This window comes from Typopeltis vanoorti, chromosome 13, assembly GCF_054136105.1.
Source record: "Typopeltis vanoorti isolate ZY-2024b chromosome 13, IOZ_Tvanoo_1.0, whole genome shotgun sequence".
Classification (NCBI taxonomy): domain Eukaryota; kingdom Metazoa; phylum Arthropoda; class Arachnida; order Uropygi; family Thelyphonidae; genus Typopeltis; species Typopeltis vanoorti.
Window position 1 is genome coordinate 123,086,775 of NC_143561.1, and position 15,051 is coordinate 123,101,825.

The following is a 15,051-nucleotide window of genomic DNA, read 5'->3' on the forward strand; positions in this document are numbered from 1 at the left end:
CTAGTCGCCGACTAGACTTGAAACGAAGTCTTCCTTCATGCGGCCAAGCGCGGTGGTGTGCAAACGCCACATCCACTGAGCTACACAGGCTCGGTAATCTGCTTTTTAATAGTAAAACTGTGCTTTCTATACGGATAAGATCTGCCGTGTTGTCCGGTAGATTTCTAATTCCTTTTTCTATTTGTGCTATGATATCAATTTTTGGAAGGAAATGTGGGGTTAAGGCGAAGTTAAAACCCTTAAGTAAAAGATTATTCTTCTCTTTTGTTTAGGACTCTCGAAGAAAGAATAATAACTGCTTTTGAATGATCTAGTTGTTTTTTATGTATTTCCTTCTTCTGAAGGAGTACATTGAACTTATGAATTAATGTACGTTTCTTCTGTTCTGAGATCGCTATTGCTTGTTAAATGCAACACTATCAATGTTGTTCCATAGGTAGGATGGAAGAGATGTGGCCAGTTCATTATCAAGAGAAAAAGTGTTATTACTAATTAATGCTAATTCAGCTCCAGTGACTGTAATTCTTTCTCTTAGAAAAGCTAGTTCCATTTTATGATAAATTCTGGAGGCCTTGTTTGTGTGGAATATGTGTTTAATTTGATTAATTTTGGGATGACTTCGTTATCTCTGCATCAGATGAGGAAAATTAGACGATTAATGAAGTTGAGATGTTTAATGCGTAGTTTCTTTAGTTGTATAACTTTATGCCAAAAGCACTCACCGTGAGTTTGTAATTGCAGGCGTAGACTTCTGTGGCTAATTGGTTCAAAAGATATATTTCAGTGATTATACCACATTTTTTTATTATTCAGTTATATAAAACACTGAAATAATAGTTCCCAACAAGTTTCGTAAATCATAGGATTTACATCTTCAGGGGATAAATAGTATAACTTAAAGTTTAAACAAGAGAATTAATAAATACAAATCATAACTGTCTGGCTATTCATAAAACTCAAATAACAGAATGCAGATATATAACGTTATTGATGTTGAACAATAGTGGACGATGTCACGTGTTCTTGTTCTCGTTCACACAGTCTGAGCTCAGATTGAGGTAGATTTTTTATTAGAGCTGACCACACTTGATGGAGAATTAAACCTTGATTTTTATTGCAATAGGTTGGGTTTTTTAGCATATTAGCAGCTTCTTTAAATTTTCTTATATAACTGCTGTTTTCTATGTATCTATAATTATTTATTTATTATAGATACAAGGCTGAATTATGACAAGTGTCACTGTTGAAAATATAAAAAGAATTATATTTTTTCAATTATCGTTACACGAAACAAATGCACTGCAATCTAACGCTGATATTTGTTTTTTAATATGTAAATTTATTTATTAATAAATTTGTTACTGATTAGAATTTTTTTTTTTTTTGTATATGCAGCACCCCCACTTAAAATTTTTACTGGCTGCCACTGATCCTTCCTATCTTCACAATAAACGTGTTTCACTTATTCTTCCAAAATTTTTTGAGTGAATGAACTCAATCAATGCAACAATTCATTTCCCTTGTTTCTTTTACTTCTAGCACTCATATGCAAACATTACAGCTCATTCTGTATCTATGACAAGTTTCACTGATACCATTTATTAGATAGGACATCTCCATACCTTCCACAAGCTATTTCTTTTTCTCCTTACCCATCCCAGAACTTTCTAATCCAACTGCTCTCTCTCCAGACCATTCCATTTCCGTTCTTGTCTACACACACACACACACACACACACACACACACACACACACACACACACACTTCTTTGTGCATCATCCTTTCTCATGCTGTGTTCTCCTGTCCACTTGGAGTCTCCCTAATTCCCTTTTGTCTTGCACACTTGCTCTCATTCTCTACACTCAGGCTACCAACTTCTCCATTCATAAGCATCAGTTCAATTCCTCCTTACTTATTTCCGTGCTCTTTCATGCTGCTTCTTACTTGCTCAGATTGATTTTCTGCACTCATTACTCTTCCTTTCAACAACATTTTTTTCCAAATGACTCCCACCAAAACTGTTTCAGTGCAGTCTGTTACATTTATACAGTTCAATTTGTCCTTCAAACTCATTCCACACATTAACAAACTACACTCCTTTCTCCTCATACATTTCTGCTAACATATTCAAAATTGTTGCTGTCTGCCTCATCTCAACACTTTCATACCTGGGCAACACACAGACTACCTTTCCTATCATTCTATTATTTTTTATCCTTCTCAACAGTCTCCTGATATCCAATCATACATTTTCCTTGTTCTGAATCAAGTCATTGACTCAGAACACGGTAGTGGTGGGTACCACCACTACCAACCTTTTTGCTTGCTTATGTCTGATATCACTCACATATGGATCAGAAACATGGAACATGGCAAGAAAAGAAGAAGAGAGACTCAGAATAACTCAGCGTGCAATAGAACATAGGATTTGTAACATTAGCAAAATGGAACATGTTAGAAACACGGAACTAAGAAAGAGATCAGGCATAAAAGATGTGGTAACTACAGCATATGAAAGCAAGATGAGATGGGCAGGTCACAAAGCCAGACTCAGGGATAACAGCTGGATATATAGAATACTCAACTGGCAACCAAGAATAAAGAGAAAACCAGGAAGACCACCTACAAGATGGGAAGATCCACTAGTGAAATCTGTGGGTATAACATGGAAGAGAGAGAGGATCAAGATCGTTGGAGGCATCTTTATGACCTGCACTCATGGAGAAATCCTGAGTGAAACAGAGGTCCATCAAGGTAATCAAGGTAAACTCCTGATATCCAATGGATCAGTCACTCTATTCATTTTCCTCCCAGAAAACAAACATTGTGCATCTTCTCATTTATCATACCTGTAATAATTGAATCCCCATATGATGCTGCTCACAAGTCTTTCATTACCTCTTTCATACCAACATCACTCCTCCATACATATCCAGAATTCTCTTCATTTCATTCTGCATCTACTTTATCTCATCTTTACTAATGTCAGCTTTCAAATCTTCCATCATTTTTTTGCTATCATTCACTCTCACTCTCTTAACATCAGTCACACAGGTTTGTTTGCTGTAAAGCCCCCCCCTCCCACAAACTTACTGTTAATTGCACTCAACATCATTAATTTTTTCAACAAAGTTGGAAAAAAGTTTTTTCAACATCCCTAATACATTATTTATTGTTATTTGAACCCTTTTCTTTGCTATTACTTTTACACATTTTCTGAACATTTGCTGGATCTTCCTCAACTACTGTTTCACTTGCAATACCATGTTCCCTACTTATCTTTAAAAAAGCCACACAGTCCATCAGAATATCACACTTCCTACACACCCATACTTGCTCCTTTCTCTTAGTCAGCCACCCCACATAAATTTCCATGACATGTTCCTATGCGTACAATAGTACATTCATGGCACTAATGGTTTTGAAAATTACATGCCATTCACTTTACTTGTCTTCCGCACCTGCCTGCAAACATATACCTTTCACCCCATGTATAGTGTCAGAGCACTAACAAGAAACAATGAATCTAAAGAAATACCACCTTAGAAATTTAATAATCTACAAACATTCAATCCAAAAATCAGACAATATCGCCCCACATAAAATATGAAATTTACTTATCTTGTCACAGCCTACACATTAGTCACACACTCCCTGCCTAGTGGTCCCACCAGGTAAGGAGTTTGTGGCAATGATTGACTCAAACATTTCATAGATTGTTATTGATTATCAGTGAAATTTAGTTAACCGAGGAGAATGTTCTAACAGGGAGAAAAATCGAAGGCTTTAGCATATTTTGGCAGGATAGGGAAGGTAAACATGGTGGTGGTTGAGTGTTACTCATGATAAGAGATGAATTGTGCAATCTCAGGGTGGAGAATCACAGTGGAAATAACACCAATGACTTTTAGAATATATGTTGTGAGATATATATTTATAAGAAAAGATATTTAGTAGGATGTTGCTATAAACCAGAGAATATAGATGGATGAACAGGAATTGTTTAGTCAAATTCGTTTAGCAAGTGCGAAGTGAATGTTCATTATGGTGGACTTCAACTATGGTGAGATAAAATTGGCATAGTAATAAGGGAACTGAATTTTGGGGTTTCTTGAGGGACAACTGTCTTAGGCATGTGCCGGAATGAACACGAGGATCAATAATTGGATTTGGTCATAGTGGCAGAGGATCTGATTGTGACTGAGATATCATACTTGCCTCCATTTGGTCAGAATGACTATGTAGTGTTGACATAGAGGATGAATAACCATGTAGAAATATCAAGTGGGGTGGAATTTTTGTGGAATTTAAAGGCAGGCAACTACTATAGACTTTGAAACCAACTTGTAGCAGTACAATGGATGAAAAAATTTGAAGGAAAAGAGATCAATAGAGCATGGGAGTTAAAAAAAACACTGTTGATAGCAATGGCAGATTGTATACTTTGAGTGAAGTATACAATCTTGAGTGAAGAAGATAAGGCAGTTTGGATCCATTATGATAAGTAAAATAAAACAAGAGAAACAGTTACATGAGAAATATAAGACTCAGACTAAGAAGTGACTAATATTATAAAGAGAGAAAAATTAGAATATAAGATTAGACTAGTTCTCCATTCCATGAGAATCCCAAGGTGTTCTTTTGCTATATGGTAACAAAAATTATATGGATAGATTACTTTGCTAGATGAAGAGGATACTGTATGCCCACAGATGCGAGAAACCTTCGACACTTCTGGGCATGCCAAAAGAAAGAGAGTCCATTCTGATATTAGGGTAATCAATGCGTTTCATGGGATGAGTGTTTATTATTGTAAGTTGGAAAATTAGTTTTTCTTTTATGAAAATTCTAGTTCTTAAAGTGATATCTATTTTGCTTATACAACAGTTGAAAAATTTATGTATAAAGCATGTGACTTTGCATGTTGGTGGCCAATTCATGCATCCTTTATTTACTTCTCCCCTTCAGCATGAATTGACCCTTCTTGGCACAAAGCCAAGGTCGGCTCTACGAAGTGTGGGCATACAGTACTTGTGTGACCAATGCAGAGGACATAATTAAGCTATTTAATGATTACTTTATTTGAGTGTTGTTATTATTATTATTCAGGCCTCCATGGAGTCAAAAGACTCTTTCTAAGAAACACAAGCCTATCATACCACTCCTTAAATGCATTGAACGTTCTCGCTCTCACCACTCTATCGGGCAGTGCATTCCATGGTTCAACCACCCTCCATGCAAAGAAACCACTCCTCACCCTCTTTCTCACAGTTTCCTTTTGTAACTTCCAGGGATGGCCCCTTGTCATGACTCCTTCCCGCTGTTCAACCAAGTGAAAGAACTCCCCAGTGTCAACCCTGTAACCACCTCTCAACAGTTTAAAAGTCTCAGTCATATCAATTGTGATTCGAGTGTTTCATGCTAGTTAACATTGTTATTCCTAGAAGGATAACGAGTTGTGAATTGTTAGAACTGAATGAAGAGGATTTATTCCAAATACTGAGTTTGCCAAATGTCGAAAAGGTAGACGGAGTAGATGGAATTTCAAGACCTATTTTAAGCAGTGTCCTGTCGAACTGACTGAGCTATTAACCCAGCTGTTTAATAAAAGTATTGCAATGGGTCAGATTTCTGGAGAGCAGGAGGGTAGGATAGTGCCATTGATAAAAAAGGAGTGATAGAATGGAGGTATCAAACTATAAGCCTATTTTTATTTCTTCTGCAGTTATTATAATTTTGTAGGAATTGGTAAGAATTTGCATACAGAATTGTGCAGTATGATGAGTGCAGTATTATTTATGCATGCTAACATGTACACTAGTGTCCAAAACTTAAGGATGAACACTATTTCTGAAGATTACAACTGCAAAACAGTTTATGACAATTTGTATAACCAACAATTTCAAGTACAAACCAGGTACACATTCAGATTTTTGAATCATGCACAAAGGAGCTCATGTGGTAGCACTCTACAGGATAGAAGGCAAAAGGCTATGCTTAGCAAATTGTGTTTTAAGAAACTATTTTAATGAAGGAATAAAGTTGCAAACTTTGGATGTCTTGAAATGTCTCAAAAACATCATCTCGATGATTTCATGTCGGGAAGAATAAAAATTATTGGAAAGCTCAAAGAAGGACACAGAATTACTGATAATGCCAGAGAGTTTGGGATCTCACATAGCATTGTATTCAAGCTCTGGGCAGCATTTTGAATCAGTGGAATGTGTTCCATATGTTTGCTAAGAGGTCATCCTCACTCTGCCACGAAGCATGAATACAGATTTGTGGTTATAGCAGCAAAAGGCAATTGACGCATCATAGCAGGTCAACTTGCAAGTCAGCTCCATTCAAGCACAGATACGCAGATAACTCAAGAAATTGTGGCAAGTTGTCTGAAACACATAGGCCTATATGCCTGATAGTCTGCATTGCTTTATCCATGTATCTTTGTAGAGCACATTTTCGGTGATGTTGTATTCATAAAAATTGGACAAGACACCAATGGGTTAATGTACTCTTTTTATTTTAGTTTTTTACATGATTCTAGATGAGACTCAATCTGGTGTGTGGTACTACTTACTATTACAAGAATCTTCTTGAAAGGGATACATACAGCAGTACTGTAATGGTATGAGAGAAAGCATTATGCTTAATGGACATACCAAGTAATAAATGCTGGAAAAGAGGACTATGACCGGTGAACAATATTGCAATAAAGTTCTTCAGTATGATGTTCGATGTTTCATGTTGCTGTAGGTCAAGAATTCATTTTTATGGATGACAATGCCACACTACATCATACATGAGCAGTGGAGATACTTATGGAGATGGAGGATATTAATTGAATCGAGTGGCCAGCACACTCCCCAGATCTCAACTCCACAGAACACATTTGGGATGCAATAGGGAGATCAAATACTGCTTGAAATTCCCCTCTACAAAACAAACAAACAAAAAAAGAAGGGGTGGGCCAGTTTGCCTCAAGAACTCCTGAATCACTTAGTGCTAAGCATGGAGAGACATATTCCATACTGAAATGTCTCTCCACATAGTTATCTGTAAGCACTGTTTAGTAATTTCTTAGCTCCATTTTTAGGAAATTTGCAACTTTTGCCAAAAATGTATGCAATTTAATTTGTATGAAATTTATAAAAAATTTTTTCGTAGTATAATTTATTAGTATGCTGGCAATAAATTTATATCCACATTTGGCTATAGTCATGAAAATTTTAGTTTGTCCTTAGCTTTTGGACACCGGTGTATTTGTGAAGGAGTGCTCTTACTTTAGTGATCTGGTTTCTTTTTACACGGGAGTAACAAGAGAAGTGGATGAGGTTAAGGCATACTCTGTCTTTTGAATTTTGCAAAGGAAAATTACAGAGTTCAACATGATAAATTGCTTTTTAAATTGCAAACGTAGGTTTGTATATCAGCTTAGTGCTTTGGATTGGTAACTGGCTTTCTGGCAGATATCAGAGAATTATATATTGGGAAGTAATATTAGAGAGTAAGAAGGTTAGAAGTGGAGTTCCACAGAATTTAGTACTGGGACCATTACTGTTCAGTATTTATGTCAATGATATAGTCACATGACTACAGAGAGATATTCAGTTTTTTGCAGATGATGATGTGAACCTTTGGAAGGTTATTAGTAATAGTGCTGATGTTTTGACTCTTCAAGAGGATTTGAATAAGCTGGATCAGTGGTTAAATGAATGGGGATTTCAGTTTAATGCAACTAAGTGTAAGGTTTTTAAAATTTCATGTCCATAGTGGGATGTTTTGACACTCATACAGTGTTGTTATACTGGAAGAAGTGGAGGAAGGAAGGCATCTTCGGGTGATTTCAGATAGAAATTTAAAGTTCAAAGCACATATTGCAAAAGGTTGTGAAGACCTCCCAGAGAATTGTTGCAGTATTGCATTGAATATTGATCATGAGAGATAAAAGTGTGGTGGTCACATTGTATAAAACTTTCATGAGACCACATTTGGATTTCTGTGTTGAGATCTGGTAGTCAGTATTGAAGGGGGATAAAGTAACCTTGGAGAGAGAGAGAGAGAGAGAGAGAGAGAGAGAGAGGGAGAGAGTACAAAGATGGATTACAAAAATGATATCAGGAGTATACAATGATGATGATGATGAGAATAGACTGAATGCATGCAAACTGTAAGGTTTAGTGGAGTGGATAGAAGACAAAGGAGAAGATATGATTGAGACATTTACACTGTTGAAGGGTAAAACTTGGGAGATTTTTCATATGGTAGAACAAGGGGAAGTTACAAGGACAAGGGGCCATCCCTGTGCATTGCAAAAGGAAGTAGTGAGTAAAAGGATAATAAGTTTTTTATGAAGAGTGGTAGATGAATGCATTGCCTGAGATGGTAATTTAAGAATGGTATGATAGACTGTATTGCCTAGTGTTGACCTCCCACAATGAGTCTTGTTACTGCATGGCAGTCAAGGGGAAAAAATAATAATAATTTTCAACAGATAGTTAATAATTATGTGACCTTTTCATGGTTTATCATCATAGTATCATGTATATCCCTTGAAGGTACATATCTGAAGTTAACAAAATTGTACATCCCTTTTCTCCTGTTAGTGATTCATCTATTATCATGTACGTTGTTTTCTTATCTGTTAACAGCTTTCAGGTGAAATAATTCATTCAGTGCCACTTATTTTTTATAACACAGCAACAAGTTTAGGGATAATCAACAAAACATTTGCTACTTCTGTACTATGAATTCTCACCAGATGGTGACTGCTCTGTACCCTACTGTTCTGTTTTCCAGAAACTTAATATTCCAATTAGTCCATCTTTTTTCATGCTGAATAGGGGCATCTCACACCTTGTACTTGCCTCTCACCGTTGTTGTGTCTTTTCCTTTCATACATAAAAATACTTTTTCTTTTATACTTTTATTTGTACTGTTTATTTTAGGAATTATGAAATTTTTATGTAATTCTTTCAGGTATCACTGGTGATAAAGGAATTCAAGGAAATGAGGGTCTACCTGGCTTATCAGGCATTAAAGGTGAGAACGGTGACCCTGGTTTGCAAGGATTTCCTGGAATATCTGGAAAAGAAGGTTTACCAGGATCTCCTGGTATTCATGGAAGAGATGGACTTACAGGAATTTCTGGTATGTAAAGAGGCATATGTCTAACTTGTATAACCTTTTTTTTTCTCTCTTAACTTGATATTTAATACTTGCTGCTGGCCGACATGTTCGGTTCTTTTATATAGCCTATTACATATTAGTTTGTAATTATTAATTAATTTTGTTTATATTTAAGACTAAAATTAGTATTAAGTATTATTGATCTAATCATCATGAAAATTAGTATTACTGATCTGATCATCATGAAAGCAATTATGTTGCTTTCATGACGCATATGTTAACACATGCATCTTAACATCTAAGGCTTAACACAAGTGCAGAGAAATTCAGCTTAGAGGCTTAATGGAGTAAAACAGCACCAGGAAAGGATTAGGAATTTAATATTTTAAGTTTCATTTAATTTAAGTTAAATTTTTCATATTTAACATGTCAATCATGGTGACATCTTCAAAGAGCAAGTGTGGAACATGTAACACAAAGGCAACATCAAACATGAAACCTGTTCTAGAAATAGCTAACAACAGTAGGTTTGATGTTGCAACTTTCTTTCTGGAGCTTCACCTCCAAATAGGAATCTATCATTTTGCCAAAACAGTGCCCTCACAAAACTGTGCAAACATAACAGTATAGTTATCACCAGAACGGATAAGGGTAGTTTCATGTTAATCGTGAACACTAGTGAATACAATAGAAAAATGGATACCATTCTCAGAGACTGCACTACTTACGTAGCATTCATTACATTAAGATCCCATTCAGATTAAAAAATTAAAGTCTACTCAAAAAATATCTTCCTAGCCTTCTGAAATCACAAAAATCTTAAACCCTTCAGTTCTTGTCTCCTGTGGATACATGATTTACTGAAATACATAAACCAGTGATTCTCAACCTATGGGGAGTGCTCCCTTTGGGAAGGGAGTCCAAAATACCTAAAGGGGGCATGAAGAAAAAACAATATAAAAACAATATAAAAACAAAAACATAAAATACACTCTGAAAATAAAATAATAAACTGTATAAAATCCACTGTATTGAATAAATTAGTTACACTTATGGGAACATATCCATATTGCAAAATATGAGCAACTAATTAAAACTAAACAATAACAATGAATCTGAAAATGAATGTCTTCCTTGGCCCTTGTTCGGAATAAAGCTTTTCATATAAGGTGATACATTGGTGATAAATGGCAAAAGTGCACGAAAAGCTCTTCACTTTAGTGCAGAAAATTCATCAACACTAGCCAAAAATTCAAACAGTGATTTAGATGCAAAGTGTCTTTTGTTTTCACCACTTAACGTTGAAGTCGATAAATTGTTCCTCACTTCAATTGAGAAACCTTCACAGTAATTTGAAATAGAATTCTAACCCACTCGTACATTGCAATTATGTTGTTGTCAGTTATAAAATAGTTTCTAAAATTCTTTGTCAACATTGTGAAATGATTTTTAATAGTTTCAAATAAAACTTTGAAATGTTGCTCTTCTGACTTGTAGGTTTTGATAAACTCATCTACATTTGCAAACATTTCTAATTTTTGTTGCTTTACCTTTTTGTTCCATAACTCTCATTTTTTACAAAAAACATTAACTTTGTCACTCATCTCTAAGATATGTGTATTTTTTCCTCAGAGTTGCAGGTTTAATATATTTAGTTTCTCGAATATGTCCACCAAGTAATCACTTTCATCACAAATAAGTGATCTCTAAACTTCTCTGCTTCTTTGGGATTTTCCTCTTCCAAGAAGATTGCTATTTCATCTCTTAATTCGTAAACATGTTGTAAACATTTTCCCCGTGATAACCATCTTGTGTCGCAGTAAAATAGTAATGCTGAAAGTTCCACTCCAGCAGAGTCTTTGCAAAGTTCAAACAACAGTCTTGATTTTAATGGTCTCAATTTTATATAATTCACCATGGTTATAACTGTTGTTAACACAATTTTAGACCAGGACTCATTTCCTTTGCAGCAAGAGCTCTCTATGAATCATGCAATGTGTCCAAATACATTGTGGAGATTTTTCCCTCTCAAGGGTTCGTAAACTTTTAAACCTTCCAGACATAACTCGAACACCATCAGTGCAAATTCCAACACAATTTTTCCACTGTATCTTTGCATGCATATAAAATCGTCCAATATTTTGAACAATTCATGTGCTGTGGCTCTTCTTTCTGTTGGTTTACAAAACAATAACTCTTCAACTGCTGATAATCAATGATAATCCATCGAACATAAGCAATTAAATGACAATCCTTTTTTGCTATCTGTTGCCTTGTCAAGCTAAATTGAGAATAATTGGTCACAAAGCTTCGACAAAAGTTGTTGCTGTATACCTTCATATATATCACCAATTCGCTGAGCAACAGTATCACTTGATAGGGGTATGTGCTGTAGTTGTTTAGTAAAACTTTCTCCGAGCATTGTTTCACGATATCAAATGCAGCTGGTAGAATTGTGTCTTCTGCAATAGTGTGGGGCTTTTTTACACCTAGCTATTTTATATGCAAATTTGTAAGAAGCTAGTAAAGTTTCTTCATTTAAGACAAAGCTTTTTTAATGCTAGATTTTTGCTTTTTAAAACATTTCAGTTTGGCAGCAAAGACCTATCGAGGTTTGTTAACAGACTCCTTATGAAGTGTTTCCAAATATCTTTTAAGTTTATTCAGTTTCATGCTATCAGCCACCAAAATTTTCAAACAAATAACACACAGTGGTCTTTCTTCATCATTTACTTCAGTCTTTGTAAAACCGAAATCTAAATATTCTGTTGCAGACTTTCTTGATTTTACTTTTAGAATGATATTTTGTGAACCTGAATTTGTTGACATCAATGCTCCACAGTCGTCAGATGCCTACTTATGTCTAATTAAAAATTTATCCATTTTTTCTATACTAGAAAAGATTGTTTTTATACCATGTATCACAGTCAGTGTGAATAGGAGTAAAATAACGCCAACCATCGACTTCTCACTGTTGGTCACTGTTGCAGTGTTACTGCCATCTTGCCCTTTCAAGCCTTATGTATACTCGCAGAAACATTTCCAGAACATTCAAGACTTCCCATGATGAAATCGCGAATGTTTCTGAAAGGCTGATACGATTCAAAGGTTTTTGCAGTGAAGCCAGGTCTATACAATTTTTGAAAGATTTGATGACATATTTAAATTTGTATGAATATTTAAACATTTTAATTAATTCTTAGTTTTTTTTTGTTTTGTTTTGCTAACTTTTATGGGTTTTGTCAGTGTCTCAACAGAAAAATTGCAAGGGGGCGAGGTGAGGCACAAAAACTAATATTAAAAAATGGGGCAAACGTGAAAGAAGGTTGAGAACCACCGACATAAACCAAATTCTTCCCCTAAGACCTAAAGCATTTGCTATGGATTAATTATGGATAAATACAGACAGCTCTCGGTTAACGCCGGTTCAATTTATGGCGATTCACAATAATGCCGGTTGCCTGTGTGTGCTTTCTTACTGTGGTGTAGTTGACTGAGAAATGACGCTAGCAGGCACTCTAGTGTCTGAGTGGTTACCGAGCTACTATGACGTATATGTATCAAAACCTAGTTTTAATGTTGAATCTACCTAATTGTTCTATTTAATTTTTTTTTCATACATACGTATTTAAATTGATAAAGTACATAATTACATACCATGTCTGATAATAGAAGTGCAGAAAAATTAGCAGAACTTGGTGTTGAGAAGCTGCCGAAATCAATCGCACTTGAAAAGAAGATGGAGGTAATTCGAAGAATGGAAGATGGGTAGACACGTGCTAATGTCTGTAGAAGTATGAACTTACCTCCATCGACTGTTACTACAATTATGAAAAATACAGATAGAATTAAACAGTCTGTGCAACAATCAATGGCAGCACTAAATGTAAAACATGTACGTTATAGCAGTGGTTAACTTCATGAAAAAATTGAAAAATTATTATCATTATGGGTGAACAAATTATTTTTGTCCTACCGTGCTTCGCTTCTGTAAAGAAAATGATTTGCCAGCCAAGACATTGCTTCTCTTGGATAATGCCCCAAAACCTTGCTGAAGTAAGAACACCATTGGATGTCAGTGTTGTTTACATGCCCCAAAACACATTGCTTTTGCAACCAATGGATCAGGGGATTATATTATTATTATTACCCCAAGACCTCATGGAGTCAAAGACTCATCTGGGAGGTTTTTTATCACACACAGCTCATTATACTGTGTCTTAAACACACTCAAACTCCTTGCAGACACCACACTCTCAGGGAAGGCATTCCAATCATTTACAACTCTGCATGAAAAAAACTTGCTTCTCATTCCCCTACTCACACACCCTCTTTATACAGTTTCCAGGTATGACCTCTGGTTCTCTCCTGATCTCCCACTGTTTTCTGTAGAACCTTTCCAACATTGATCCTATAACGACCCCTTACTAACTTGTAGGCTCTATCATATCTCCCTCTTCCTCCTATCCACTAGACTCTGTAAATTGTATCTTCATAATCTTTCCTTATATTCAGCATTCAGGGGTCAGAACTATCTTAGTCATTCACCTCTGGACCCTTATCAACATCTCTTCATCCTTTTGAAAACCAGGTGATCAAATCCTGGCACGGTAGTCCATGTGTGATCTAATCAAAACCTTATACAATGGATCAAGAATCTCCCTACTTCTAGAAGTCCGCATCATTCCCAGAAGTTTTTGAGTTATCTTCACAATTTTGGCTATGTGTACCCTAAATTTTAGATCCTTATCCGCCATCACCCCCAGATCTCTTATTTCCTCCACCTCCAACAGTATATCCCCCCACCAAGCATAAATTTTGCATCTCATCTTTGTTTCCCAAATTTTAAAACCTTACATTTTGCAACATTGAACTTGCATCTCCATTCCTGTGCCCAATCACTCAATTTATTCAAGTCTTCTTGTAAGGCCACAACATCTTCTCTGCTCTTCATAGTTGATCTCAACTTTGCATCATCTGCAAACAACTGAATATCTCCATCCAGATTTTTGCCAACATCATAAATATACAAGTTAAAGCTTTAAAGACAGCTTATATCAGAAATGGCAACTAGCAGCAGTTAAAAAAAGAAAAGCTCTAAACTAAACTTTATTTTCTTTCTGGTATAAATATAAATGATTCTTATATAGTGAAAATATAACATGAACTGTATTTACAAACATAAGAATAATTTCAGCAAACAGGTGAACAAGTGATGACTAAGAAAGTGATGACTGAAATACAATCAGACACATGTATATCAGTCATAGTGGTGCATTTGTTTTGTGTATTTTTGGCAGACTGTAATTTTTCTTGAGCACAGTCTTCCAAAAATGCACAAAACAAATGAATCCCTGTGACCAGTAGTTTAAGGAATCGATAGCACTTTAATTATCACAAGAAAGATAATTAAAGTGCTGTTCATAATTAAAATTACAAACAGCACACTCACAAAGAACTGTTAAATAGCTTTGATGTAACTGTTCTCTTTATTAATGCCCTGATCAATGAAACAGTTCTCTTGTAGAACAAATTTCCACCAGATATCACAGTCCTCTTTGCCTATGTACTTCTCTCCCTTTATATCATGTGACAAAACAATTTCTATCTACAACAAGAAGATATGGAATTCCTGACGTCCTCCATTAATTACATGATAAACTTCAGGCAGTGGGCTCTAATTTCAGCAAGTCAAGTCGAAGGTTTGCCTCAGATGTGTTGATGATATATTCACCTCTCCATGGCTACTAAACATTAAATACATTCCTAAGCTGCCTGAACAAACAACATAAATTCATCCAATTTACTATCAAAATTGAAAACAACCTAAAGACAATCATAAACATCCATGCCCACAAACCTGCAGCCTCTTGGTTGCTGAGCAGATAAGCTCACCATTCTGCCAATCACACTGGCTTACA

The 15,051-nt window shown here is 35.5% G+C and overlaps 1 protein-coding gene across 1 annotated transcript in view; it reads left to right on the plus strand.

The window, feature by feature from the left end:
- The window catches only part of LOC150100509 (uncharacterized), a 1,094,033-nt gene that overhangs the window by 713,877 nt on the left and 365,105 nt on the right, over window positions 1-15,051 (plus strand). Inside the window, exon 26 of the mRNA XM_090402670.1 lies at window positions 8,981-9,151. Within this exon, the coding sequence (XP_090258796.1) occupies window positions 8,981-9,151 (171 nt within the window). The remainder of the gene's footprint in view (window positions 1-8,980; window positions 9,152-15,051) is intronic.